At 47.6% G+C, this 27,461-nt stretch overlaps 2 protein-coding genes across 5 annotated transcripts in view; both read right to left on the bottom strand.

Annotated features, from left to right (window-relative positions):
• Window positions 1-486: 486 nt before the first annotated feature.
• On the bottom strand, window positions 487-17,466 carry DCAF7 (DDB1 and CUL4 associated factor 7). Its single transcript, XM_056362306.1, has 7 exons — window positions 17,019-17,466; window positions 10,674-10,832; window positions 10,153-10,264; window positions 8,972-9,090; window positions 8,141-8,350; window positions 7,415-7,532; window positions 487-6,875 (listed from the first exon to the last, which is right to left on the bottom strand). Exons 1-7 carry the CDS (start codon window positions 17,154-17,156, stop codon window positions 6,703-6,705), a joined length of 1,029 nt encoding a protein of 342 aa, XP_056218281.1. The 5' UTR covers window positions 17,157-17,466; the 3' UTR covers window positions 487-6,702.
• Window positions 17,467-17,886: 420 nt separating this feature from the next.
• KCNH6 (potassium voltage-gated channel subfamily H member 6) overlaps window positions 17,887-27,461 on the bottom strand; it is a 34,668-nt gene continuing 25,093 nt past the window's right edge. Inside the window, exons 9-16 of one of the 4 annotated variants that reach the window (XM_056362450.1) lie at window positions 27,211-27,410; window positions 25,043-25,295; window positions 24,407-24,600; window positions 23,415-23,514; window positions 22,845-23,123; window positions 21,700-21,880; window positions 20,430-20,628; window positions 17,887-20,035 (exon numbers count right to left, since the gene is read on the bottom strand). In XM_056362450.1, coding sequence (XP_056218425.1) covers window positions 19,748-20,035; window positions 20,430-20,628; window positions 21,700-21,880; window positions 22,845-23,123; window positions 23,415-23,514; window positions 24,407-24,600; window positions 25,043-25,295; window positions 27,211-27,410 — 1,694 coding nt within the window. In that variant the 3' untranslated portion in view covers window positions 17,887-19,747. Of the gene's footprint in view, window positions 20,036-20,429; window positions 20,629-21,699; window positions 21,881-22,844; window positions 23,124-23,414; window positions 23,515-24,406; window positions 24,601-25,042; window positions 25,296-27,210; window positions 27,411-27,461 lie in introns of those variants that run through there. The other 3 variants (XM_056362451.1, XM_056362453.1, XM_056362452.1) reach the window with 3 other exon arrangements.

Below are 27,461 nucleotides of genomic sequence, written 5' to 3' on the forward strand. Positions count from 1 at the left end.
TAAATAAGTGCCTATTTGTCTTCAATTTGCCTGTATTCAAAATCCTTAGAGACCAATTATAGGAATTAAAAAACCCCAACCATTTGTTGTGCAGGGAACAAGCACTACACAAAGAAGCTGGGAAACATAAGCACAAACAACACTAGTATACAGGGACCCCATAGCAGGTTTGTTTTAAGAAAGCAAATATTTAAAGTACACTCACATGAGCCATTCTGTTCAAGTTCTGTTGTGACAGAGTTCCTAACAACATAATTATTCAGGGTAACTTGCGACTTAGAGCAGCTAGAATTATCAAGTTTGTTTGGATAGCAGTAGGATGAGAGATCAATACACTTCACCAGTTTTGCAGAGACAAGATGAAGCAATCACCCTCTCCTGTTACAGCAATAAACTTCACGCCGGTTAGATGAAGCTTATTTGAAGTAGTTCCCTGCTCACCCCCACAGGTACCAGTTTTTAAACTCACCACACAGTGAACTGCAGTCAATCTACAAATGTTCCATTTTTATTACAAAGTATGAAAGGCAGAAAATACTGTACCTAATACACAGGAGGCTGAAACTTAGAAAGAAGGTTAAAAAATCTGAATAAAACTACATAGGAAGCAGGAAATAGCATAAAAGGATGCAACATTCCACTTTCAAGCGATTTCAGAAAATTGCCTTAAAATTTACAGAGTTTCAACAATATGGTTCCATGACTCAGGTGTTAAAATCCATTGTAACAAAACCTTTTGTATTTTCTCCATAAAAATAAAGGAATATAGGGACACTGCAGTTATCCATGTCAACAGCATAAGTCTGTTGAATAGCAGGATACTAGGATTCCTCTAGGACAGTATAGTAGTGAAGTTGCAAATCTCAATATGGAAGGTGGAGAAAAAAAGGACAGAAGTAAAACTACTATTGCTTTAACATATTTTAGTGAGAACAGGAAGTCAGGAATCTTATATGGATGTTTGTACAATCATGCTACAAAGATTACACCTTCAGGAAATTACCACAACGGGACTGTGAATGGGAAGAGCAGAAGGGAAAACACACATAAAAGTAAACATCTACTTGACTATTGGTAAGAAAAATGCTTCGGCGCAACAGATTTAAATTACATTTTACACGGCTAGCAACCCAAGGTTTTTTTTTAAAAAAAGGTTCCTTTTAAATAGTAATTTCATAATTCATATTTACCAGGTTGTCAAAAAAAGCAACACATCGCTTCTCAGCTGTACTAGGACTCTTGCATTCACTGATTCTTGCATTTCTGCCTTTGTTCGGATTCGACAGACCGATCCTCGTCTCTTAACAGAGGGGGCTTGCGAGTCAAACATCTTGCAAACAGGAAAGCCAACTCCAAGGGATGAGAGCTGTAACACAGGCTTACACCTACTCATGGCCACAACATTTTTTCAGGAAATAGCTTATTTCTTCATTTTGTTAGGATATTCTGAAAAGAAATAAACTTAATGGAAGCCACATAGATATTTTTTATTATTATTTATGATTATGGAAATTCTAGCTCGATGCTGAGTATCAGAGGCTTCACAAAAGGCCACCGAGATACGGGGCAGACAGTTACTTGAAATCAGGCAGCAGCAAGCCGGTCTCACAAATACCTTTGCTCCTGGAGTCTGCCATGAATCACTAGATGAGCATACAGTGACTGGTATTTAGTTGCATTTTTAATTACTGTTCTTTAGTGCTGGTGAAAGGTGCTGATCGAAAGTTCTGGAGATCTCTTCCTAAAAAACCAAAAGGAGCCAGGGACAAGCTAAACTCCTCTCAATATCCTTGAGAATGAGATGTTTCTGGCTTTTCTTGGGTAAGCAGAGGGAAATACAGCTGCATCTCTAAGGAAGCATGAGAAAGTGCTCTTTTAAGTGCCATATACAATTTATCCCCTGGATTCTCTGCAAAGATCAAGAGAAACGGGGATGTAGTTGACAGTACCTTGCCCAATCCAGAACTAATTTTGGACACCTTTTAATGTCCGCTGTACAATAAATACAGGCCTGCTCTGACAGCAGAAAGCAGGAAACACTTATCAGAGAGAACTTGTCTTAACTGACAGGATAACAGTGTGGATTTGAGGTGGTATGACCATTTTGCTAACCGGCAATGGGAAAACTAAACCCTTCAGTACTTTGATGGAACTGTAAGCGTGCAATGTATCGAGCCAAGAGCTTATCCTTGCTGCCATTCATCCTTTTCAGTATGTCCTGAAAGAGTTAAACCACTACTAACGTAAGGAACTGGTAAGTTAATGAATTTAGGTTGTGTGAATTTACAGACAGCAGCTGCATTTTTTTCCTGTCACAAAAGTAAGTTACCCAAAGAATCCAGCTACAACTTTACACAACCAACCTGCCCCTACTGCCATCATGCTGAGATGGTAGAAAAGACGATTCCCGAACACCACCAAGCTTCTAAGCAAAAGGGACTCACTCCCTGGGTGACAAGCAGCACTACCTTACTTGGGCTGGCCTTGCACGATTGTGTCAGTCTCAGAATACAGAGCTTCAGTTTAACATTAATGGTATTGTCAAGTGCTCACATTTTTGGTGTTCAGTAGAAACAGGGGAGGGTTCACTAGGTATTGACAACCACAGCCAGTTTAGCATTTTGGTGAGTTGTATTAAACATGTTATACAAAACACAGACAAATGCCTACCATAAAAGGGCTGAGGAAAAGATGACTCTCCTCCTATCTCACCAAAAATATATTTGTTAAAGTGCCATCTGCAAGAGAACAAAACAGACACACTCAGCTTTCTTCATTTACAAGCACAAGAGCATCTGAATTCCAATATATCAGACTCCTCCCCTCACCTAGTCTCTGGCAGGCAGTGATCTACAATTGAGGCTGATGCAGCTTTCTCACTGCAACACCAGGCAAAAATAGACCTTTTTACTATTATCCAGAACATTCAGGAGAGTAATTACAGCTGGGTTTTGAAAGGATCATTAACTTTGACTTATGAGAGGCAATGCCTCCCCCGTTAAGTACATTTCAAGGTTCCATAAGGAACAACCTGTATTATAAGTCTCCTTCCATACCATTCTTTGAAACCACGGTGCTTTCTTTCTAAATAGATTGTCAAAGCACTCAAATCCTTGCTTTTTAGATCCCGGCACACAGAAGTACAATTCCCAAAGATGCAACTTACCATAGCCCATTTCACTTCGACAATTAACAGAGTTGGCATACTACACACTAAATTGACACCCAACTTATCTTCTGTAGGTTTTTACCTCACTACTAACTTTTACATGATCAAGATCTCCTGGTTGAGAGACAATACACTAGCAACAGGTTCTCCACATGATAGTAGGCATCTACAGAAAGCTTGGTTTAAACACAACATAACAACCAAACAATAGCTTAGTATCTTGAATTAATCGACTGGAGAAGTGATACAGAACTACTTAAGTGAGAGAAATTTTTTTCTGTCCCAGAATCAGTCTTGCCTGTACCAACAACAGCACAATATTTGCTGCTTTGCTAACCTCACTGAAGCTCACTTTTCCCTTAATGTCTCTTTATACTCAAGGAACATGATGCATTTGAAAACAGTTGCTCTGCATCCTGTGTTTGTGCAATAAGCACAAAATAACTGAATTCAAATATCAAAGTATTTACCTTCATAAGCTTTGGGAAAGACCATGCTTACGGGGGCTTCACACCCAACGTAACTGCATGTTCAGCAGGTGAAATGTGATGAGCTAGCTTCTGATTCATGGGCTGCAGTGGCAAGTCTCAGGGTTTTATTTTATCTGTCAAATAAACTTGAACCAGCAAGTAAACTGTTAGCTCCCTGCCGCTGTGTCAGCAGGTGCTGGCAAAAGGGCACCAAAGTCTCTTCCTTCCTTCTCTATATGGAAGTGCCATTTGCACTACAGAACATCTCACCCAGGAGGATTTTCATGTCTTTTCAGTCATTAACCTTTCAAGTGACTTCTTTGAAAAGAAGCTATTTTAGATAGCATTTCCCTGTTCCAAAACAGCCTCTGGTGATTTAAAATGTAATTTCAGATGAAGAATGACAATGGATTTATGCCCAAAGCAATATGTTGTAGATCCAGAAGGAACCCCAACTGGCTAAACAAACAGGATATAGGCTTTATTTAGAATCCACTGGAGCCTACAAGTTTCTTTCACTTGCTTTTGATGAGTTTGGAATGAGCACCCAATTCCACAACCAAGCAGTTTTACGGATGGAAGAACTGACACCGGATCCTATTCAGGTTCATAACAGGATTGTTTTCCAACAGTAGCAAAAGCTACCTGACTATTCAGGCTGTTAGTCCCTTTATACATGCTCTCTTCTCATCATCTTAGTGTAAGAGATTGTATTCCTCTAGAAATAAACTGTATTTGCCATTTAGTATAGCCTATGGAGTCTTCTAGTGACTTCACTTCCAACTGAATTATCTTATGTCTCTTTTAAAGCACAATTCCACAGTTGCAAAAGATGCATTTTTAAGCTAATGCAAGAGATGCATTCATCTTTTAGTCACGCCTTCTATACAACTTCTATAAAGCTGTGAATGCCACTGTATGCTTCTGCTATGAAAATCCTAATTTTCACTTCATTCTGCATAAGTATTTTCCGATTTAAGATGAAGTGCTATTGTAAAAAGTGATAACCTAATAGTTTGGCTAATGCTGTTCTGACATCTAGATGAAATCTGTTTGTGGAACACACTACTCTCAGCGCTGCTGCTAATAGGAAAAACCGACCTTCAAGAGAAATCAAGCTTTCCGTCAAAAATCCCACAACTGAACACAGAATATGACTGACAAAACACGAGCCTGAACCGCGTTAAGAGTCTCTTGGTTCTCTGATATTAAAAGGAGCGATGGACTAAAGCTGTCCCTAATGAATTCCTATCAAATTCGGAAGGCACTGCTTTTCTGAGCTCCACATTGAGAAGCAGCCTGTAGAAGAGTATTTCCATATATCCAGAATGACAAAACTCCTCAGGTTCTGTCTGTATTTGACAGTGCTTTCAGTGTCAGCTGCACTGTTTCACAGAAATTGCTTTCCCAACTTGCCTTTCCTGCATAAACTGACAAGATTCGAGTTTGCCAGTGTCCTACTATTTATAAAGCTGCCTCCAGTTGCAGGTGAACACTCATTAAGTGGAAAGACAATCTTGATAGTTTCTGACATTTACATCAAAACTCAGCTGGTATACCCTTACAGACCAGCTATGGTTGTCACGTCTTCATCGGGAGAGTACAGCGGAGCATTCATCCGAGTAGCTATGTTATATTAAGACTTCAACAGAGATTTTTATCTTGCCTAATCTGCTCAGCTTTGATTGACAAGTATTATCATAGGGCAATCCGCTATCCAAAACAGAAACAGAAGCCCTTGGGCACATCCCCAAAAGATATGAAGACGACAAGTGCCAAACCTTATCCTCAGTGGTGCGGTTTCTTTCCTTTTAAATCCATCTTTGTGCATTGCATTAGGGAATAATTTCTTTCAGATAAACAGCTTTCATTTGGATAGCGGACCAGCTTTTCCAACTCATCTTGCTCATTCAACAAGACCTGACAGTACAAAGCACATACACTCTGGAAAAAAAAAAATATTGCTTTGCATTCCTTTCAAGAACTCCCAGGAACACAGGCCAAATGCAAAGAAGTTCCAAGGTACAGGCTAACCACAAAATCTTGCTCATATTATTTGCTAATCAAGCAAGCTACAAAGTGTGAAACCATTTTATTTTGATTTAGATAGTAAGTCTTCTGAGGGGAAATAATTTGATTGGAAGTTTCAATGCCAAATTTGTTACAAATCCCATTTTTTCAGTTGTTGTTTATCTCCTGGGAGCTTAAGTCATGCACGTATTTTCTTTCAGAAACCTATAACCATTCTGTTAGCTAACACAACTGCAGGATACACACAAATTCAGTTATAATTTAAAAATAAGGCCTACCATAGTAACAACTGCCTCTAGCATCAGAAAAGTGTAAAGAAATTGTACAACAAGTACTTGTACTTCACAGCACCAGAAAATTCTGCCCAGGTAACCAGGTTTCGAGAGCCAAGGCAACAGTTAATTCTGGCAGGCCTTTACCGCCAGGGAGCCTGCAGTGTTACTGTGATTTGTATCAACAAACAGATCCTGCTTTGGGCATATGGAAGTGGATCACATATCAAAAGTAAGAATTAGGGAGAAAAACCTTACTCAATAGAAAGTTAGCCCAATATATAAAACCCATACAAACGTTTAAACAGTTTAGAGGCAGCAACAACAGGAATGATAAAGATTCCTGTCAAGGTGGCTGTTAACATCAGTGTCTTTTTCCCCTACCTTGTTTTGCACCTGCATCTATTAAACTAGTTGATGTGCTGCCTCAGCTGGCCGACAAACACATGGACATATGCAGCAACTTAAAAGCCTGCAAGCTTATTAATACAGTCAACAAACAAATATACAGAACTTTTACTGAGGGGGAAAAAAATAATAAAGGAAACCAGAACTCAGAAGGTCCAAGAGGCTCAGTACGTCTCTGCATTTTAGAGTCTTGGAGCGACAGGAGACACCTGCCATTGATTCTTGTAACAGTTTCTTGTAACAGTAGATGCAAAGCAACAACAGATACTGGCCACTTGACTTGTGTTGTTCTTACTTTAGAGGGGAGGGGAAATTATACAGCCCTGCCTCAGTGTGGCATGAAGCAGTCATGTTACACTCTCAAAATCTCCAGGCAGTTGTTGTAGCAGATAGCTATCCAGTCTGGCTGAGTTGATGCCCACTGTACATTGTTGATTTCTCCCTCTGCTGTATAGGCCAAGATAGGGTCCTCAATGGCACGAGGCATTTGCTGGATATCCCAGATGAGAGCCTGATGGTCATCCGCTGCAAATGGAAGAGAAAGTTGGAGGTAGAATCAAAGTATAACGAGATCCCCATACATGGCTACTAACAGGCATATAGTCCAAGAAGCTAGATAGGATATGGCTGCTGCCATCCAGATGAGTACTCAAGCCAGAGATACAATGATACAACTATGCTCCAACAAAATAAACTTGGATCATTATACATTATCCGGCACAAAACTGAAAAACAAATCATCAGTGGAACTCACACCATTTGAAACCGTCTTAATAACTAGATTGCAAAAAACTAAGGAGCATTAAAACAATATACCCTAGCCAAAGCAGATGCATAGCTTGGGCACTGGGCTCACTGCTTCCACACAGTAAGTTCTAGTAGATGTCTACTTCCACAAAAATTTTAGGGAAGTCACTAATAAAGGGCTTCTAAACCACAGGTATTTATTAGCAAAAGGCAGGCAGAGAACTGCATAAAGTTTTGCAAGATCCTCTGTCTCCAAACGCAGTGAAAGACTCTCAGAGATTCACCAAGGCAGCTAGATCGGGATGGATTGCACTTACCTGCTGTACAAATATGGCAGGAAGAATGCGGTGCCCAAGCAATTCCATTTACACATGCTCTGTGGTTGTTTAACCTGGCAACAGGAGTGCAGGGAACTCTGACATCTAGAATCACAACCTTCAGGAACAAAACAAAAACCAACTAAATTAATAACCTGCCTTTTTTTATTTGTTTCTTCAGAAAACCAAATATTTTGAGCTAAGGCTATAAAATTCAGGCCTTTCCTAAAAGACGCAGTTGGCAAGCAAACACTGTTCTCAAAGAATAGCTTTCTACCTGGTCAATGCGCTGTATCTCAAAAGGAGTCAGACCTCACAGGGAGGGCTTGTGAGTTATGCTGCAAGGGCAAATGGATTGTGCTTCCCTGAAGCAGCACAGGTGACAGACTAAGATACACTGCCTTGTGTGCTGAACCAAGAAAGAGCAAGATGACTAAAACGCTTGCAGTTAAGATTTTGTACGAAAACTACTGCCCAGCTGGCTCACAGACCCCTCTTAAAAATCAGCTGCAATATATACGAGCTACAGAGATTTTCAAGTTTATAATGCCAAAGTTATTTCTTTAAATCCTAATGAAGCTAGCATACTAAAAATTTGTCCTTAATCGTATTCCAGTTCAGGTACCGACACTGCCTCCTTAAAGAACTGACTACTAATCAGTTCCAAGCCACCTCCCAAAATAATCACAACCATTAGTACCTACAGAAGATGAGCTGCAGCCTTACCTCCATGCCGTCCATGGCCATTGTAGCAAGATAGTTGGGATCCTGCTTATTCCAGCAGAGACGAAGCAACGGATGGTGCTGTGGGTCCTCATAAATTATGGTGCTGTGTTCCAGATGACGGAGATCAAACATCCTCACTGAGCCATCTGCACCAACTGAAGCAAACATATCTCTCCCACCACCTGCGCGGCTAAACGCTATGTCATACACCTGCTCAGCAACAGGACAGAGGGAAAAACAGCCTTAGTTTTAGAGAGCACACTGCCTCCTAATTCCCTGTAAAATGGGTTTTACATCTGGATAGCAGATGTAGTTGCAACACATTCTGTCAAATACTTGATGTTCCTAGCAAGTTTTTAGTTATCACACTTGCCAAAAAGGAGAAAAAAATAAAGGATTACATCATTATAGGATCACTCACTGAAACTAAACATATCAATTTCCCCAACTGAGATTTTTTTTTTTTTAATATTAATTGCCGAAAAGTAATCTTATGTTAAAACAAAAGAACCCTGCAAGTTGTTTATTGCCTTTGATATGTAGTTGATTTCAATTCCGGTTTGGCATTTTACCTCATTTTCCTAAAATATTCTGCAGCATAATCTAGCAAAACAAGCATATTTAAGTCCAGATTCTATGATGAATAAACTGGGTAGTTCTGATAGCCAATAATGTAGTTTTAATTAGTTTGGTACTCGAAACAGTTTATCTTAATTGTAAATAAATTACTTTTTTGGATCATTAGATTTTTCAAGGAAAAAAAAAAAAGAGTTCTGTTCCTTTTCTACTGCTTAAAAAATATGCAACATAAACAATCAAAAAACAGGTCACCTCTTTGTCATGTGCAATAAGCTGGGTCTTCACATGGCCAGAGACCAGGTTTACTCTTCCCAGAACCTGTCCTGTCTCCAGACCCCAAATAGTGCAGGTTGTGTCAATACTAGAGGTACCTGAAACAAAACCACTTCTGTTAGCAAAATTATCACAAATTATTTAATCACTTACTGGATTAATATTCCCCAACATCTACAGATCAAAATAGCTACAAGAACAGCATACAATTAAAATCAAGAATGTCAAACAGCTAACACTCTACCATGCATTTAAATGACCCAAACCTTTTAGCTCAGAAATAGTCTTCCACACAGGAATAAAGTGTAAATAGCTCATGTCTACTTCAATTTATTCAGAAGCCTGACACAACTCTGAGATGAACCTTCCCACCCTGGAAGTCTCATGTGCATGTCAAAACCAAAATTCAATCATACTGTTGCGATAGTGTATTATTAATTGATTATTCCTGTGGACTGAATGTGGGGCTAGCAGTAAAGCTCTAAAGATATGAGAGATGCAACACAAAAAATAAATCATGTAGTAAACATTTACTAAGACATATTATCATCGTTAATCTCTGGGCAAATCTCCCTGACATAAATGGCTGTACTCTTCTGGGAAACAAACCTCTGCTGGATCAGTCATCTTGGATTCACAATTTGTCCCACAGGCTATAACTAAACCTTAAGCATTCAGCTCCCTACTCCAACTGAATTAAGGGTTCCTGGCTTTGCTACTGCTGCTGAAATGGCTTCACAAAAGACAAAGCTTGGTACACAGTTTTCTATGCACTCCAGAACACACTGAAATAAGTCACAGGAGTTCAGTTACATGATCACTTCGGACTACAACAACAGCTCACCGGTCCTGAAGGCTGAGACTCCCTATCTGCAAATACAGAACATCCCTAGCCCAGCTTAAGTGACCCACTCTGTACTGGACATGGCACCTTTCCATGCAAAAAATAGTTTCCATAAGCTTCTCAGTATTTTTTTTTTATTTTATTTATAATCTAATAGAATGGCAATTTCTATAATGTAGAAGTTTGTCCACTGGTTATCAGATTACCCAGTGGGCACGCAACGACACAGCAGTCAGTCACAGCCCAGACTCCACCAGACTAAATTCAAACACGTTATCTTTTCCATACTGAAAACGAGTCATTTTGTCAGTCTCACCTAGAAGGTAAGGATCCACTTCATTCCAGTCAAATGATGTTAGCGGAGCACAGAAATCAGAGTTCTTGTTATTGTTCAGCAAACACTCCAGCCGGGTCTCTGTTTCACCCACCTTTAGAAAAAGTGAAACGTCTGACTTAAAATAGCAACATCACATGTCTTGTTCCCCCTGCACTTCCAAAACTTAAGGTGTTAATCCTGGGTTCCTCTCCTCGCAGCTTCACATCCTAAAGCTCTGGAAAACACAATCACCATCTCTATCTTTAATAAGGTGACTGAAATAGCAACTACCATGAAAATTCGGCTTCTCCTACAGTCTTTGTCTTTAGTCACATTATTGCAGTTAAGAAAACAAATTATCAAGTACTCTGACTTGATTTTATGTCTTAACCCCCACACTGTAGAGCAAGGGCAAGACTCCCTGAAAGTATCTCACTTCAAAAAATCTGGAGTGAAAATGAGATCAGCATGCAACACAATAAATATCATGGTTCATCTTTTTCTAGGGAGGGTTTACTCACTCTCCACACTCGCAGATAGTCACCACTGGTTGCCAACAGGTCTGGATACACTCCCTTGGTGTCTGGGATCCACATAAGCTTTGTGGTAGGGTAGGGGTGATCAAAGGTGTTTCTGCAAATGAATTCTGAGCTCTCTTCATCCAAACCAACAAGCTGCACCTGTAAGAAGCCATTTGGTAAGAAACCAAAAAAAAGCGTTTTATCAAAATACTAATGTATAACAAAAGCATTAGGACTGAGTGTATTTCAGAAGGACACCTACTGTAACCTCAAGGACAAAATAAAAGAACCATCATGTGAATGGAACGAGAAATCGTTAAAGCTTTGCTTCCTAGCTGGGGCATGTAAGCAAAGTGAAGTATATATAATCACCACAGTGCTTTACTTTGAAGAGATGATCTCAAATGAACTGAAATCCAGTCCTAAAGGATTAAAGACCACCCTTCTCTTTTCCACACTGCAAAGCCTAGTTTAAATCATACTTAAACTGCACAAACATTATTCCAACTAATCTTTAACTGAACTGATGCTGACAATGTCATCTTCAGAGAGCAGGACAAGCTGTAGTCTGCACAACAACCACCCACAATTAAAGCCCATATCATGGAATTCTTGGCCATGACCCTGCAGATTGTGACAGATCATGTCAACTAGCTATCAAACTCTTTTCAGCATCACATTACCTAAAACATTCTGTCACAACTGCACAAAATTGAGATACAGATTAATCACATCACAGAGTTGGAAAGTAAAATAGAATTCAGACTTAAAAGAAGAATAGGAAAGCTAAAATATTTACATAATTCTTAAAATGTTTTGTGTGAAAAGCCCAAGAAAGAGGCCTGCTGAAAGATTCTGGGTAACCGAATTCCAAATTAGTTTTTTTGCACAGTAACGTGACAGTGGGAAGGGCTAACTCGCCCAGTTGTGAGTGTGATGCAAGACAGAGCAAACAAGAAACTATCTTCACATAGCTTGGTCATGACACCACCTGAAGTAATGCTTCAAGTCCCAGACATTATGTTATTAGAAAAATATTGACATGTCAGAAAGTGTTCAGAGAACAATATGGTGCTGGGAGGATGTGTTTAATCCAGCAGTGACTGCAAGACCTAAACAGGATGAAAGCCCCACTGTGTTACATGCTGGTCAAACACAAACATTATGAGGACAGCTCACTACAATTATTTGTAAGCTGCTCACAGTAGGAACTTCCTAGTACTTTCCCCACAGGAGCTTCCTCCTGGAAACAGTAGCTTAATGGACTTTTTCCTAAGATGTTTATCTGGAAAAATCCTAAATATTCTGGGATAAGCAGTTTAGTTAATAAACTACACATCTGAACCAGATTAGAAATCCACTGTGGTTTTTTCCGCACAAGAGAAAACCAACAAATGCTTCAGTGAATATTAAACTGCAACATAAGCAGTTATGAACCCATTTAGAGATGCTCTTAACAAATGCAAACCTTGCGCCCCGCCACAATGAGAAGATCCATCCTTTTCACCCCATAACAAACCCTAAAAGACATATCCAAGTATGCAAAAACAGCGTATTTGCCTGGCACTCGCCGTATTACAGCTACTTCTTATTATACTTCACACTCTAGTATGAATCAGTCAAGAATCTCCCAGTCTTCTGAAGTGATTGACAAATAGCTCCTTTAGGGATCAGAAATACTAAGCGGATTTTACAAAGGAAGCAAATTGTCCTTGGTGATAGAAAATCTTGTGGCAAGGTCAGAATCAGAAGACAAATGACCTCTAATCATTTCTTCTCCTTTGCTTATGCTGTTTTCAGCTCAATATGAGTGTATTAAGCCAACATAAAGCAATCAACATACTCATAACCAGAAGCAAATCTCAAACAGCTAAGAGCCCACTTTTATTGGTGTGAATTTATATATTCCTGCGCTGCATTTTTGTATTTAACCCTTCCTCAGATCTGAAGAAAAAGCAGTGACTATGTAGCAACCCACTATCTTTGTGATCTCTGACATTTTTTTGGTGCAAGCCAGGTTAGAGAACAAGAATTGCATTAGCAACACTAGAGCTCCTGGCAACTGCTGAAGATCAGGTGTCTGACACCGACTGTCAGACCCAGCAGCAGCCTGCGATAACCCCGAGCAGGAGGCACTGGTCTGCCCAGAGACAGGAGCAGAAGCAGAAAATACTGCTTGAGAAGCTCTATTCTTTCCTAGCTCAGCATAGTCAAAGGTATGACTCTTCTCTTCGGACTTGATCACATACAGTGATTACAGAATCCCTCCATTCATCCTCTTGTGCAGGCTGAACATAAGGGGATGGAACGCTGGAATTATTTTCAGGATGCTGATTATATTAGAGCCCCATGTCTCCCTCCTGCAGGTGAGACAATATTTGCTGCCGCTGCCAGCCACTGCCCAGAGTGCCTGAAGTGCAGGCCAGGGAAGACTGAGGTGATGCTAATGGGAAAGTAACTGTCAGTCTGGACACAATTTGAACCATTCTACATCCACCTGTAACTCGTTCCAGTGGGGAAATGAAGACCAGTGTGTTCAATCTGCGTTAGTTTTGCAATTATGCTATGACGGTGGCTAGGAATGCTAAACATGTATTTGTTTCTCCAATACATCAAGATATGCTAAAATTGGATGTGGATTTCCCTATCATAATCCAAGCCTTCAGCAACATAAGGCTTAATTGCAATAGTGCATCTGAGTCAAGAAATGCCTTTCACCAGTGTTCCTTAACTTCTAAAAAATTACATCTCTCTTCCAAAGTAATCCAAAAGATTCAGACCCAGAATTAAATAAAGCAGAAATTGGTAACAGCTTACTTCTTCTTGCATGCTTTGAGGAACAGCAAAGTTCACAGTACTTTTTTTAAAAACCCCTATATCCCTTTAACCTAATTAGCAATTACTAAGAATGACATTTTGCAATTATTTTATGGTCATGTACAATCAGAAAGATCTCTCTGCACCAATTAATTTGCAACATGCAATCAATTTTTTATTTTGCAACTCTAAACCTTACAGAAAAAAAAATGACCCTCTGATAAACCAACAGCCCTGAACGCTCTCCGATTCGAGGCACTGTTCAGGAAAAGGTGGCAAGCTGGGAAGCACGTGGTCATAATCTGCCAGGCTGCTCCAGTGACAGAAGCGAGCAGAGTACAGCACCACCCTCTGCTGCTTTCTAAACTGGACTCCCGTTTTGTCTGGCAGGTAGATCCCAACATCAGCCTTTCCTGATGTTTTCCACGTATCATTCCTGATCCATGAAGCCACAGTCAGGAGCCTGTTAACAGCAGGACCGTGTTAACAGTGAGGTTTATGAACACCTCTGTTCCCTCCTGTTACGCCAGTGATCCCCGAGACATTATAAAGGCTGACAGCAGTTTCCCAACCCAAGTACTCCAGGAAACACTACCTCAAATTATTTCAGTTCTTCCAACTGGAGCAAGTCATCTCTCTTTTTGTACCAGTACTCTGACCAGCACAGGTGTACAAGCTGAAACAGAACTCCTCTGGGATTCAAACAGTTCTCAGCAAGTAGCTTTCTGGCATGCTATACAGCCTGTTAGCGCGGGGGCTGACAGAGGTTAGAAGTGTCTGGGGATTTGGGATAGCACTAAATTAGGGTTTGGCAGTCAATAGGTTTGAGTATCCCACAAAACAGAGGCTTAAACAGCCATTTTATATATGTAAATCATAGGTACTTCAAGTTCTGGTAATTACTACAGAAATATAAAATCACAGATTCAAACAAGACAGGAATCTCTCCTCTTTCTTTCACTGTAATTCCCTCACAGTGAGGACTTCAGCTGCAACAAACACTTGGTGCACAAAGTCTTTTTAAAGGCACCTTTTTAAAAGAAACCCTAAACCAGAAGAGTAATAAGGAAAAGGTATATTCACCTATTTGGTTAGAATTTAAGAAAGCTAGAATTGCTATTCCCGACTTTTTTTTTTTTTTTTTTTTAAGCATATTACGGGTAAGGATGCAAACCAGTTATTTGGAATAAACCACTGCAACATCAGGAACAGAAACACTGGAGCTTGTCAGGAACTTCTCAAGATTTTGAGTACAAAGAGAAAGTTGAAATGAAAATGAGTTTTCATTATCCTTTTAATTAGTGCCACTGGTACCTGTAAGTGTATTTTGATGTCAGAAACTGGCAATATAAAACATCTCAACGGTGAAGGGCAAATTATGCAGAGGACAAAGCTTTCACACATGCTGTGTAAAAACTTTAAATTTATGCTTACTCCAGAAGTCAGGCTATAAAACCAACTGCTCCAGACCCTTTGCAGCACAATGTTATGGACTACTTAAACAGGCCAACTTCAGTTCTCCTTGTTCCTTCAGTTATACCACTTACATGGACAGAAGATGGAATTGAAGGAGTTTACAACTAGCGTGTACCTAACACAACTGTACAGTATCTGTCCAAGAGTTCCCAAGCTGGAGCAGGAAGCTATTCCCTGAATGTTTCAGTATCCTCTAAAAGGTTCAAAGGTGTAAGAGTCATAGTAAGACACCATAAAGATAGCAGATGAACCACCACTCCCAAGCTTGTTCTGGTCCCCAGAGTAAAAGGGCCAACACCAATACTCTAAGCAGTAACAATACTTGCAATGACTAAAGACTGCTCTCTTAAACATCTTCCTACAGGAAGGCTGTACTGAAAGCACTACAAAAAGCACCGAACTAGAAAACCACACACACACACACAACCAACAAACCCCACCAACAAAAAACCCACGTTAGTCTGAAATACACAGCAAAACATCTCAGCAAAGTGAAGGTTATGTTTCCCTGCATTTATTGTACAAGTTTAATTTTCCATCATACATCATCTTTATTTTTATGGCAGCAGCACTCAGACTGGCATCTCATTCTCCGTACAATTAGTTTCCATCTCTTTACACCACATAGATCTCATAGCATGTGGTGCTTACACAGACTGAAACCAAAAGAGTAGTTATTCCTGAAGATCAGAGATCAAGAGAAGCCCTGGGGAATGTTTACAGACAGCACTAATTTACACAGTCCTATACAATTTTTGTCTGTAACAAGCGTCAGTGTAAAGGGTAGAGAAGAGAGGGGCTGACTCAACTGCTTCACACTTGAAGGCTGAACTGAAAAGCAGACCTGATCACACTGTAATCAAGAGCAACCCCAGGGAATGGTCCAAACTTAAGGAGGTAAAGGCAATGTAAACATATACCCCCTTATTAACCAATTCCACCACTTCCAAACAAAAAACCGTTTGCAAGCTTGTAACTTTACCTTCTCAGAGTACAGACTACAAAAACATTTTCAAGTTGGTCTTAAAACAAATTATAAGTTTTCAAGCTCTGGGACCTGCCTTTCCCCAGCAGTACTCCCAGCACAACAAACACAGTGCTCACCAGCATAAGGAGACAACTCACACACGGCCAACTCATACTGCCTGAACTACAAAGTGCACAATAGAAGTGCAGTAATTTAACCACTGTTAAGAGATGTCATCCCTGCCTCACCGTCACTCCCTCTCATTATATCCTTGCACAAAGCCCAATTCCCAACACCAACTTTTCTGACAGCGTTTTCTGCCATCTCCATTCAACAGCTTGTTTAATAGCTACAAAGCACACATGCTATCTGCAAAACCTTTAGTTTCATACAAATTTCTGGATGCTCTGAAACTACGTCCACTTCCGCATCTCTTTTTTACCTGTATGAATTCACGATACCAGACCAGCACATTGAAGGCTGTTCAGAAATAACTACACACACGTTTGGGGAAGCTCTATTACCAATGCAAGGTTCTCCGCTTGTATCTGGCAGGGAAACACTGACAATATAATCTCATGCCTCATTACACCCTTGTTCTCCGAGTCAAGGTACTGAGGAACCAGTGAAAGTGGTTTACATACTCACAGAAAAAAAGTTACCGCACGAAAGTCCTCCACAGCAAGAAATCAGAAGAATCAGCACATTTCCAACAGAGTCGCAGGCATCCAATATGCACGCAAACTTTAGTCCTGGACATAAACTTTCCCTCATAGGGGAAAAACCAACAGCCAGGTAGGCTCAAGCCACAGGGCCTTCCCGGCCGGGCAGGGCCAGCAGCAGCACCCGGGGCGCCCCCAGCCCCCGGCAGCCCCGCAGGGAAGAGCCCAGCCTGTATCTAGGCCAGCAGCCGCACGGCAGGGCCCGCCTGAAGGCGCTGCACAGCTCCCAGCGCCGGGCAGGGCAGGACACCCCCCGCCACACCGACCGCAGGGGCCGTGCCCGGCGCCGAGGAGCCGCCGGGATGACGAGGGCTGACCCCTTCCCCCCGCCGCCCGCTCTGCCCCAGCCCCACCGCCCCCCACCTTGTTGTTATACTCCTCCACGAAGCTTCCCAGCGCCAGACGGAACCGCTTGTCCGGCCGGACGCTCCAGTTCATGGCGTACACGGTCCAGGGCGCCTCATACTTGTAGATCTCCTTCCGCTTCCCGTGCAGCGACATGGCTCGGCCGAGGGGGCCCCGGGCAGCGGCGGGGCCAAGGGGGACTGCGGGCGGGGCCGAGGAGCGGCCCGGGCTGGGCTCGGAGGGGAGGGATGGGCCCGACCGAAGGGAGCGGGATGCGAGGCGGGCCAGGGGAGAGGGGCAGCGCGGCCGGCCGGGGCGCAGCGAGGCCGCAGGGGTGGCGGGGAGCGGGGCAGGCCGCAGTACGGCGCCGCGCCCCCAGGCCCGGCTCCAGACCCCGGCAGCAGCAGGAGCAGCGCGGAGGCCGTTTGGGATTCAGTCCCTCACACAACGGGAACGGAAGCCACGCGGGGAATCCCGCCCACTGTGTGCTGATTGCCTGCATTGCCTGTCACTTAGAGTTTGAGGCGTCTATTGGGTAGTTCACCCGTCAGTTTGGCCCTCTTCGGTCTGATATTGGTCACTTTTCCCTTCATTCCAAACGGACGCTCACCCTCCGGCTGGGATAACCTATCGTTGCGTTTGACTCCGCCCCGGAGGGAGGCCGCGCTCGTTCTCAACATCTTACTGGCTACCAAGGGTCGCAGTGGCGCGAGGCGGGATCTTGAACCCTTATTGATAATCGATTGGCTGGCAGCGATGCCAGTCACATCAGCCCGAGGCGGGCGGGAGGCACTTCAGCCTCAGGGCGATACCACGCGTTCGAGTCCCGCCTCCGCCGAGTGGCGGATGAGGCCGGACCTGTCTCTAATTAACTGAAATTTAATTACGGGGGTATATTATTACAGCAGCATTGGCGTATGTCTGGTGCCCTACTGTGGGAAGGGGCGCGGGTGGGCATCTGGCTTGTAGCCCTGCGGGCAGTCGGGCTCCCTCTGGCTGGGCGGGCACGTCCTGGGGGGACCTCGGGGCCTCCCGGCTCTGCAGGCCGAGGCACCGTATGGGCGGGGCGCGGCATCCCGGCCCCTGCCGGCCGAAACCTCTGCAGGCTGGGGGGTAGAAACAGCCCCTCTGGGGGCCTGGGCCTGCCTGGGGCCTGGGCAGGGCCTGCCGGGCGTCTGTGCCCCTCCGCAGCCCCACGGAGCGAGAGCGGGTGGGGAGAGGCCGGCTGGGCCCTGCTGAGGCCAGAGGCCTGTCCCCGCTCTGGGGGCCCTGCGGGTGCGTTACAAGCGGTCGGGGGCTGGCCCTCGTGCAGGAGCCGCGGCCCCTTCAGCGAGGGATGAGGATGGCCTTTGGGTATCACCGTGCTCATTTGGAGCTCTCTGTGTAACCTCTGCCTGCAGTGCGTCTGCGAGATGACTGATGGGCGGGGGAACAGCGGCAGGCTGGCCTTGTAGCCTGAGCTCCTGCACGTTGCTGCGGAGCCTGAACTGCATCCCACTGGGAAGACGTTGCTCAGCAAAGTCCCCCCTGGACCCCCGCCTTGAGCTGTAAGACCTGCACAGGGGCTCTGTCAGCCCCACACTCCCTGCGTGAAGCAGCTATGCTCTGACCACAGGCTTTTCAGGGTTCTTTGCAGACTGGCACCTGTCTTTTGTGCTGCCAGGGATGAATTCACAGGTGCTCCCAACAAACACAGCTGTAATCCACATTAGGTGCCAAAAACATATTTATTAGCAAAGTGTACACTAAAACTCCAGAGAAAGAGATGCTCACAGTTTTACTACTCTCAAAGGGAGCTTGATACAATACTTGAGCAGGCGGCCTAGGACTGTCACAGCATCTAACCGAACGGCAAGGCGGCAGTGCTAAGTGGGCTTCTCCTATGGGGGATGCTGGAGGAGTCTGCTGGGGGAAGGGCTGGGGAGGAGGAAGCATCTATCAAACCTTTATCAAAAGAGAAAAGCTGGGAGGAAAGGCTGGGGCTTTACGGGATTGTGCTTTTGAGTTTTGTGCTTTATGCCCAGGCCAGTGACCAGTGGGTTTATCTGGGGAGCTGTGGGATGTGTGTTGGGGTTTGCAAGGCGCGATCAGCCTTGCTGGAGAAGTTGGTGCCCTAGGACTCGTGCTGAAGCGTGCTGAATTGGCAGGGGCTGTTGGCCCTTAGTTTCCCAGTGGCAGTCAAGTAGGACAAGGATAGCTTCTGTCCTTGTCCTGGGCTTCCCACCTGCAGCTCCCCCCAGTACCACACTGTGGAGATCTCCTCCTCCTCTGGTGACTACCCTTTCTGTAATGCTCACAGGCTCCGCTGGGCTAAGCCCAGTACCAAAGTAATGGTCCCTGCTCCAAAGAGCTGGCAGCAAAGTGGCTGTGCAGCTACGAGCCATGGATTTGCTCTCCTCCGGTCGCTGAGGCTCACTTGGCTTGTGCCGTTCTTGAGAGGAAGCCTTGGCAAGGAAGAGGTGGTGGGTGCCATTTGGCCTAGCCAGCTTGTTGGTGGCTGTAAGAAAGAGCTGCTCTGGGTTCACTATAATGTGCAAATGAAATCTACTCTATGGGAACCGCTGGAAAACGTTGACCTTGGAAGCCAGCCACTCTACGCTTCCTTTCACGGTGGTAGAAGACAGCTATAAATTATACCCTGAGCCAGTGGCATTGTCCTCCGTCTTACCCTTGCAGTCAAAATCAACATCAACTGACTGAGCTCACAGCTGAGGTTCCTCTTGACGTGCTTGGCAGCCCCCACATCTCTAACTTCCAGGAAGCACTGGGTCGGAGAGGTGTCTCTGAATGTCCTGGTGCTCAGAAGATGCCTCCAAGTGCTCAGGGAGGGAAGGGAAACGAGAGCCCCGCAAGAGTCCTTGGGTATTTGGTACCCTTTGGTGGAGAGGCTCTGGGTTTGGAGGAGGTGGGGAATGATGCTCCTGCTCGGAGTAGACTGTCATGGTTTCATCAGATGCCACAGCAGGGTGCATCCCGCTTGACAAGGAGTCCCTGGATTTCAAGTGGAACTTTTCTACCTCCGTGTAGCTCGGGCTCTGGTGGGAAAGGAGGAACCAGGTGAATTATGGCAAAAGCAAAATAAAGTAGCCATACTCTCTCCTCACCCTATCAGGCTCCAAGCCCCAAAATGTTGTTTTTTGCCTGAGGAAGCCTCAGAGCAGAGGAACCCACTTCCCTCCCCTACTGATGGGGCAACCTGGTAGTGCTGGAGATGGCAGGCTGTGCCCCCAAATCAGCGATGCACTGGGCAGGAGCATCTCTAGGTAGATCTATGCCCATTTCAAGACCCTTGGGCTTTGCCGGGACCCACGAGTGTTTGGCTGCGCTTTGCCTGCAGGGAGGCTGGAGGGAACGGCTGGCCCTCCAGGACCTGGCTGCTTGCGGCAGAAGGAAGCTCAGCTGGTGCTGAGTAGGGAGGGATGGCCTTACCTGCTCCGGGGTGGTCGGCTCCTCATCCTCCAGGGGTGCGCAGGGGGTGAGCGGCTCCAGGCTCCGTGGGAGGATGCCGTACATGGCCAGGTTGTGGGAGGACGGCGAGATGGGGCTGTATGCAGGCGGCACTTGGGACAGCTGGCGCTGCAGGAGCTGGAGGATTATATTAATGTCTGACGACATCCTGGACTCCAGCCTAGGGACAGAGCAGCCCAGCGTTAGTGCAGTGCATCTCACTGCATCCCACGAGAGCCAGACCCGCGCCTGGGCAGGAGAGGCACTGGGGAGGAGGTGCCGATTCAGCTGCCCGAGGGTGATGATGCTTTGCCTGGTGCTGCTTGGTGAGGTTTTTGTGGAGCCAAACTGGGATCTGGGCTCAGGGAACTGAACAAAGCTAAAACTAGCCCAGAGTGGGAAAAAAATTGCAATAGTTAGTTTTAATCTGCATCAATTCTCCAGGCCAGCTGCCTGTGCTGACAGACGGCAAGGCAGGTTGGTGCCAACCATTTTTAATTGAGGAATAGAAGGAAATGGAAAAGTAGAATAAGTCTCTTCCTTCTGCCTTGTTCTGGACTGAAACAAGCCGCTCTGGCAGGAGCGGGCACAGCCCCCTGTGCAGGCAACAGTCCTGGCAGCACTTACAGAGCGGGTGGGAGATCTGTCCCCTGCTGCCGGGGGTGGCATGCTGGCGAGACACTGGCATGCATGTGTGGGCACTGCAGTGATGTGAGCTTAACATGGGCAGCAGCTGTGGGTGGGAGAGCCAGCCGCTCGTGTGGGTGCGGCCCAGGGCCTTTAAACCTGCGTCTCCAGTGTGGGCTCCTCCTTCTCATTCAAAAATCATGTACTTTTTCTGGTTTAGAGGGCAAGGATGTGCACGAGGCTTGTTTGCTCGAGCAAGAGAATGCTTGCAGCCTTTTGCAACAGGAAGAGGCTTGCAAAGGGCTCAGGTCGTGAGCCTGTGGGTGGTTTCATGTCTGCGATTGCATCGGGTTGGGAAGCAGCGGCAAAGCGGCTGATCCCAGGGGTGGTGGCACAGCAGCAGATGAGGTGCTGGGCTGCAGCCAGGGCCAGGACTCGGAGCTCGAGAAGCCACGGCCTTTGCAAAGCACTCCCAGCACCTCCCTGAGAAATGCAGTTTGCCAGGGCGTAAGGAGGTGGCATCTGCTGCACAAAGCCCACTGCAGCCACATCTAGAGAGCTGGAGGTGATGGCCTGAAGCCCCCCCTGGGTGCTCTCCAGCCTTGTGCCCCAGGAACCTGCCCACCTGCTGAGCTGGGCCTGCAGGAGCTCCAGCCTGGACTCGATCTGCCCTGGTCTGTAGTCGCTGTGCAGGGGGATGTCCCGCGAGTTGTGTAACAAGGAGATGTGTTGCAAAGGCTCCTGGTGGTGGTTTGGCCTTCGGTCCTCCCAGAAGGTGAACATGTTGGGGATGTCCAGGGGGGTGGCTGGCAGGAAAGGAGAGATCTCAGCACTTCTATCATGCATTCCCCAGCCCCACTGGTGTGGAGGTGCTCTAGACTCCATCACCCAACATGTTCTTGAAGAGCCATCACCTTGACATACATGGTGCTCAGGGAGAATCCATCACCCTAGCACCTGAGGTGCTTATGGGGATCCATCACCCTGGCACCTAGCACGCCAATGGAAGGCACATAGCATGTGGCCCCTTGGGACAGCCCCAGAGGGGTCCCTGGGTGCTAAGAGAAACTGCAGGGCATGGGAGGGACAGAGCAGATACTACTGGGGACAAAAGGCAGCAAAGACCCAGGGCCACAAGTGTGGCTCCCCTCTAATTCCCTGTTGAGGCTGTGTCTAGAGGGCTGTGGCCAGTGCTGAGCTCCCCAGTTCAAGAGAGACAAGGAACTACTGGAGAGGGACCAGCGTGGGCTGCAAAGATGATGAGGGGGCTGGAGCATCTTCCTTAGAGGAAGGGCTGAGAGAGCTGGGGCTGTTCAGCCTGGAGCAGGCGGAGGGGGGATCTTACGATGCCTACAGATATCTGGAGGGTGGGTGTCAGGAGGACGGGGCCAGGCTCTTCTCAGCGGTGCCCGGCGCCAGGACAAGGGGCCACGGGCACCAGCTGCAGCGCGGGAAGTTCCACCTGAACATGAGGGAGACCTTGTCTGCCCTGAGGGTGAGGGGGCGCTGGGACAGGCTGCCCAGAGCGGCTGCGGGGTCCCCGTCTCTGGGGACACCCAGACCCGCCGGGCGGCTCCGTGCAGCCTGCTGGGGGAGAGCCTGCTCTAGCAGGGGCTGGGCCGGGCGACCCCCGGAGCTCCCCTCCCAGCCCCACCAGTCTGCGATGCTGTGAAATCTGCATGAGTTGCTCGCTTCTGCCCTAACATAAGGCCACCATGCCTGAGCATCTCTCACCACCCTCCTGCCAGCTTTGGCTGCAGCTGTTGGTACCTGCGTAGGACTGGCTGCTCTCTGCCGCGGGCTTGCCAACCTCTGTGCTGCCAGCGCTGGTGGTGACGAGGCTGAGCGTGGGCAGAGCAAAGTCATCCTTTTTGGATGTGAGGAAGGGCTCAGCTTTAGTAGGGCTGCCAGTCTTGGCATCGTCATCACTGGTCTGGGTGGTGCTGCTGCCCAGGTCGTCCCAGTGGTCCTTACTCAGCGGGTCCTGTGGGTTGGTGAGCTCTGAGTAGGTGTGATACTGCTCTGCATCAGAGATGCCCGTGTCTGGGTCTGTGGGGCAGCACAACAGGTTAATTTGGGGAGGACCACACATGGCAAAATCAGCTCCCATCCCCTCTAGGGTGCCTGTAGGGCTGGGGCATCCTAAGGAGAGGGGGAGGCAGGGACAGAGGGAGGGAGGGCAGCGTGGGTGCCCCCAGGACAGGGACATTCAGGCTGGTTGGCAGGGACGGGGGCCCTGACAGCCACCTTTGCTTTGGGGCACCTGCCAGGGCAGTAATTAAATGATGATCCCACTCCCCAGCCCTGCCAGCCTGGCTCTGCCGATGCTGCGGGACTCACCAGGCTTGTTGGGCTGGCAAAGGGAGTGCTTGCGTCGACGCGCCCGCCGGTAGGTGCAGTCATACTCCTCGCTGAGTGGTGAGCGGGGAACGCTGTCTGCCTGAGGGATGAGAGGGGCTGGTCACCAGGGAAAAGGTGCCATGTCCCATCCGTGGGTAGCACAGCCCATCCGTGGGTGCCATGTCCCATCCGTGGGTACCAGGGCCCATCCACAGATGCCATGTCCCATCCATAGGTGCCACGTCTCATCCATGGGTACCATGGGGGCTACAGCCCATGCAGCATTCTCCTAGGGCTCGTCTCCAGCTGCCTCTGGCTCTCCATCACTGCTCTGTCCCACCCAGTGACTCCTGGACTGGTTGCAGAGCTCAAGGGATCCTAGAGGTTAGCCTCATTGCTCTGAGGCTGAGTTGAGGGTGTCAGGGCCATAGGGAGGGAAGGAGCACCCTGAGGTGGGGCAAGATGTCCTGGGGTGGGACAGGACATAGACAGAATTTGACTTTCTTTTGTATCTTAGCAGGCAAGTGCCTCTGAAAAAAATGTCAGAAAAGACAAAGTCCAGTCATAATGTTTGAGTCAAATAGCAATGACAAAAATGCTCCAAGCCTTCCACGGATTGCAAGCGTGATTATTTAAAAAGGAAATTTCGATGAAGCATGAGAATATTTCCTACTTCAGCAGCCTCAAAACAAGCATGTGACCCACTTGCCCAGGCTGGAGGGGTCCTGGAGATGATTTACAAGCGCTGCAGAGCAGAGTACTACTGACATGGCTTTTGGGGCCAACTTTTCTGAAGAGCTCAGGAATGTGCAGCATGTGCATGCTGTGCTGAGGGGGAAGTCACAGCCCCATGGAGAGGGCCTTGGGAAAGGTGGCTGCTGGCCAATCCACCACCAAACTGAGTGAGGAGCACCTGTCGGCTTCCTTGCCCTCCCGATTGCCAAATTTAAGGCATTGGCCACATCCCTCCCTGGGACAACCCTGGCACTCACATCTCGCAGGTTGAAGGTGATCTCTAAGTTGCTCCAGAAGTTGTCAGAGAAGGCTGGGTACATGTCCAAGACTTCCAGCAGGTCCTCCCGCTGGATCTTGTGCAAGTCACAGTAGGTCAGGGCCCTCACGTCAGCGTTGGACTTCCCTGGGCGGGCGTAGAGGCTGATGGGCTCCCCAAAGATGTCGTTTTTCCCTGTGCCAAGAGACAGCTCGTTAGGGGGAGGTGGGCACCCACTCCAGCTCCAGAGGTACTGGACCAGCAGACCTCACTGTGGGGCTTATGAGCAAGGGGATGCCCAGCAATCCTGACCCTGATTGTGGACACTGAGGGTTACACTGTGAAAGCCATCACTGATGGGGAGACCAAGCCAGGGCAGTGGGTCATCAGTGATGGCTGGAGACTGCTGAGCCATGCCCCGCTCTCCTCACTCCTTTGTGGCCTCTCCCTGACATCTCCGTTCCCTGTGCACTGGTGTGGTGACCCAACCAGATGTTGAGGAACAGCCTTCCCTTCTCCAGAACATGGAGAAGTCCTTTGCCCCTCATCTGCCACCTTTTGCCCGCTGCCCATCGCACATCAGCCTTCACCCATCGCACATCACCCCTTGCCCTCCCAGAAGAAAGGACTTTTCCACCTAAGATGGCCACCACAATGTCTTCCCGGAGGATCTCGATGGAGCCCCGGGAGATGAAGTAGAGTGTGGTGAGGACATCTCCGTAGTGCACCAGGGTGTCTCCAGGCGGTGCATGAGTTGTCTTGAACTTCATGGCCAGGGCGCGCAGGCAGCCTTTGCTGGCTCCGCGGAAAGCCTTGCAGTTCTGGAGCAGCGTGCGGTTGAGGTGGAGGCAGATGTCTGCCTGCAGGCAGTCAGGGAAGCCCTTCAGCACCTGTGAGGAGTGAGGGAGAGATGCCATCACGCCACCACCCCCGGGAAGGCCTGCCGTGGCAGCCCTGGGAGGCTGTGACACGCAGCATCACATGGTGGGGCTCAATGGGAAGCCCCCGAGCCCAGAAAGGCAAAGCTGGGAACATCTGATCTTCCCTTGGCAGGCGCCTGCCTGCCCGTCCCTGGCTTGTACCGCACGTGGCCGGGGATGAGAGCAGTCCCAAGCAATAAATAATAATAACCAGATCAATCTATTTATACCCACTGGTGGCGTATCCCCCTTTTCATCTTTACGCCCACTAATCTTGGCTGAATGAGAGCACAAACTGGTAACGAGGTGCTGTCCTAATTAAACAGCACTTGCCTGAATACCAAGAAGCAGCACGGGCCAGTTGTGTGCAGCAACAGCTAATTATACCCGGGGCAAACACCTCGCATTGAACAAAAGCTAAATCTGAAGGTGAAATCAAGGTAAAACTCTCAATATGGAGAAAGCTGCTGCCACCAATGACTCACAGTGCTAGGACAAACGCACCCAGGTTTGGGTTTTTTTTGGAGAGCAGCATACAGCCCCAGGTCCCCCTTACTCTCCTCTCTGCTCACATCCCACTGGTGGCCAAATCTGGGACAATGAGCCTGGGGCCGGTGAGCACGGCTCGTTGCTGGCTCCGTCACGATCTCACAGGCTAGCGGCAGTGCCTTAGTTTCCCTACTGGGAAATCAGGGGCGGATGCATTGATCGGGCTGTGGGATGATTGATTAGATCACATTGCGTCTCAGCAGCATCCAGCAGGAATTGGTGTGAGCGGCGGCACGTCCAAGCCGCAAGCCCAGCTCATCGCAGGGAATTTGTGACCTGGGTTTGCAGGAGAACCTGTGCTTGGGTAGGGCGCCATGGCTTTGCTTCTATTTATTGCCACCGATGTCCAGCCCAGGGTGTCTCCTCCATGCGAGAGGTTTAACCCGAAGCGCTCCCTGCAGCAAACCCCCGAATGCCGCCCAGCTGTTTAATGTGGCAGCAGCAACCAAAGATGGACAGGCTGAATTCATGCAACTCTGTGTCCTGATGGTGTTCAGGGGCAGAGGAGGATCAAGTCTTAGGACAAAAAGGGAGCATGAACTGGGAACGACTGGGCTAATGACCCACCCAGGGCCCAGAGCCAGGAAGTACCAGGTCCCTTCTCTCTCCTTGCCTTGTCCTTTCCCATTCCTCTCTGCCTTGCAGCGGGCTGAGCCAGTTTGTGCACCGAAGCCTGTGGCCATGAGCTGAGTCCCGCCACCTGGGCCCCCACCCAGGACTCCTCGGCTGAGCCCCCTCCTCACTCCACCGTGCCCCGGCGCCATCGGCACAAGCCTCCCCGCCAGGCTCGGAGACGTGGTGCCTCTCCAGCACGGCTCCGCCATTGATCCCCCCTTTGCTAACAAACAGCCGCCTCTCTGGGCTCTAATTAAAATGGATCGAGGTTTATTTAAATGCCCTCCTTTCCCTGCCACTGAGAGCAGGATGCACTTTGCTTAGCAACGGGCAGTGTGGAGAGGAGCTGGATCGATACCGGCTCCACAGCTCCGTCACACCAACAGACACCAGCCTGAAAGTGCTGGGCGCCAATGGGGACCCTGAGCCACTTATCAGCACACTGGCACCAAACCTGCTCTGGGCCAGGCAATGCCCTCGTGGCCCCAGAAAACCTCTTGGTAGATGTGGAGGGGTGGGCAGACAGAGGGGGAGAAGGAGAAAGGGAGATGCAGGAGGCAGATGGGCAGACTCCAGCTGTCTCCAGCCTCCCAGGTCTTCTCCTGTCTCCTCTCCACCCTGGTCGAAAGGATGGAAGTGTTTGGCTGGAGCCAGAGCTAGGCTCCGGGGCGCTCAGGACAAGGTGCCATGAGGACATGGGGGCTCCCTGCCCCATACTGACCGCATTCATGTCGATGCCGTTGGTGTAGGACCAGGCGTGCTGGAAATACTCCTCCAGGCGCTGACGCAGGGGGTTGGGGATCTGGTGGAAGCGGATGAACTCCTTGACTCGCAGCATCTGCGTGTGGTAGCGGGCCGTGCCCGAGTACAGCCGCTGGATGATAGCAGAGACGTTGCCAAAAATGCTGGCGTACATCAGAGCTGCAACGAGAGGGCAGGACTCAGCAGGACATGAGGGGACACGTGTCCAAC

The sequence above is a fragment of the Falco biarmicus genome, chromosome 17 (assembly GCF_023638135.1).
Source record: "Falco biarmicus isolate bFalBia1 chromosome 17, bFalBia1.pri, whole genome shotgun sequence".
Classification (NCBI taxonomy): Eukaryota; Metazoa; Chordata; class Aves; order Falconiformes; family Falconidae; genus Falco; species Falco biarmicus.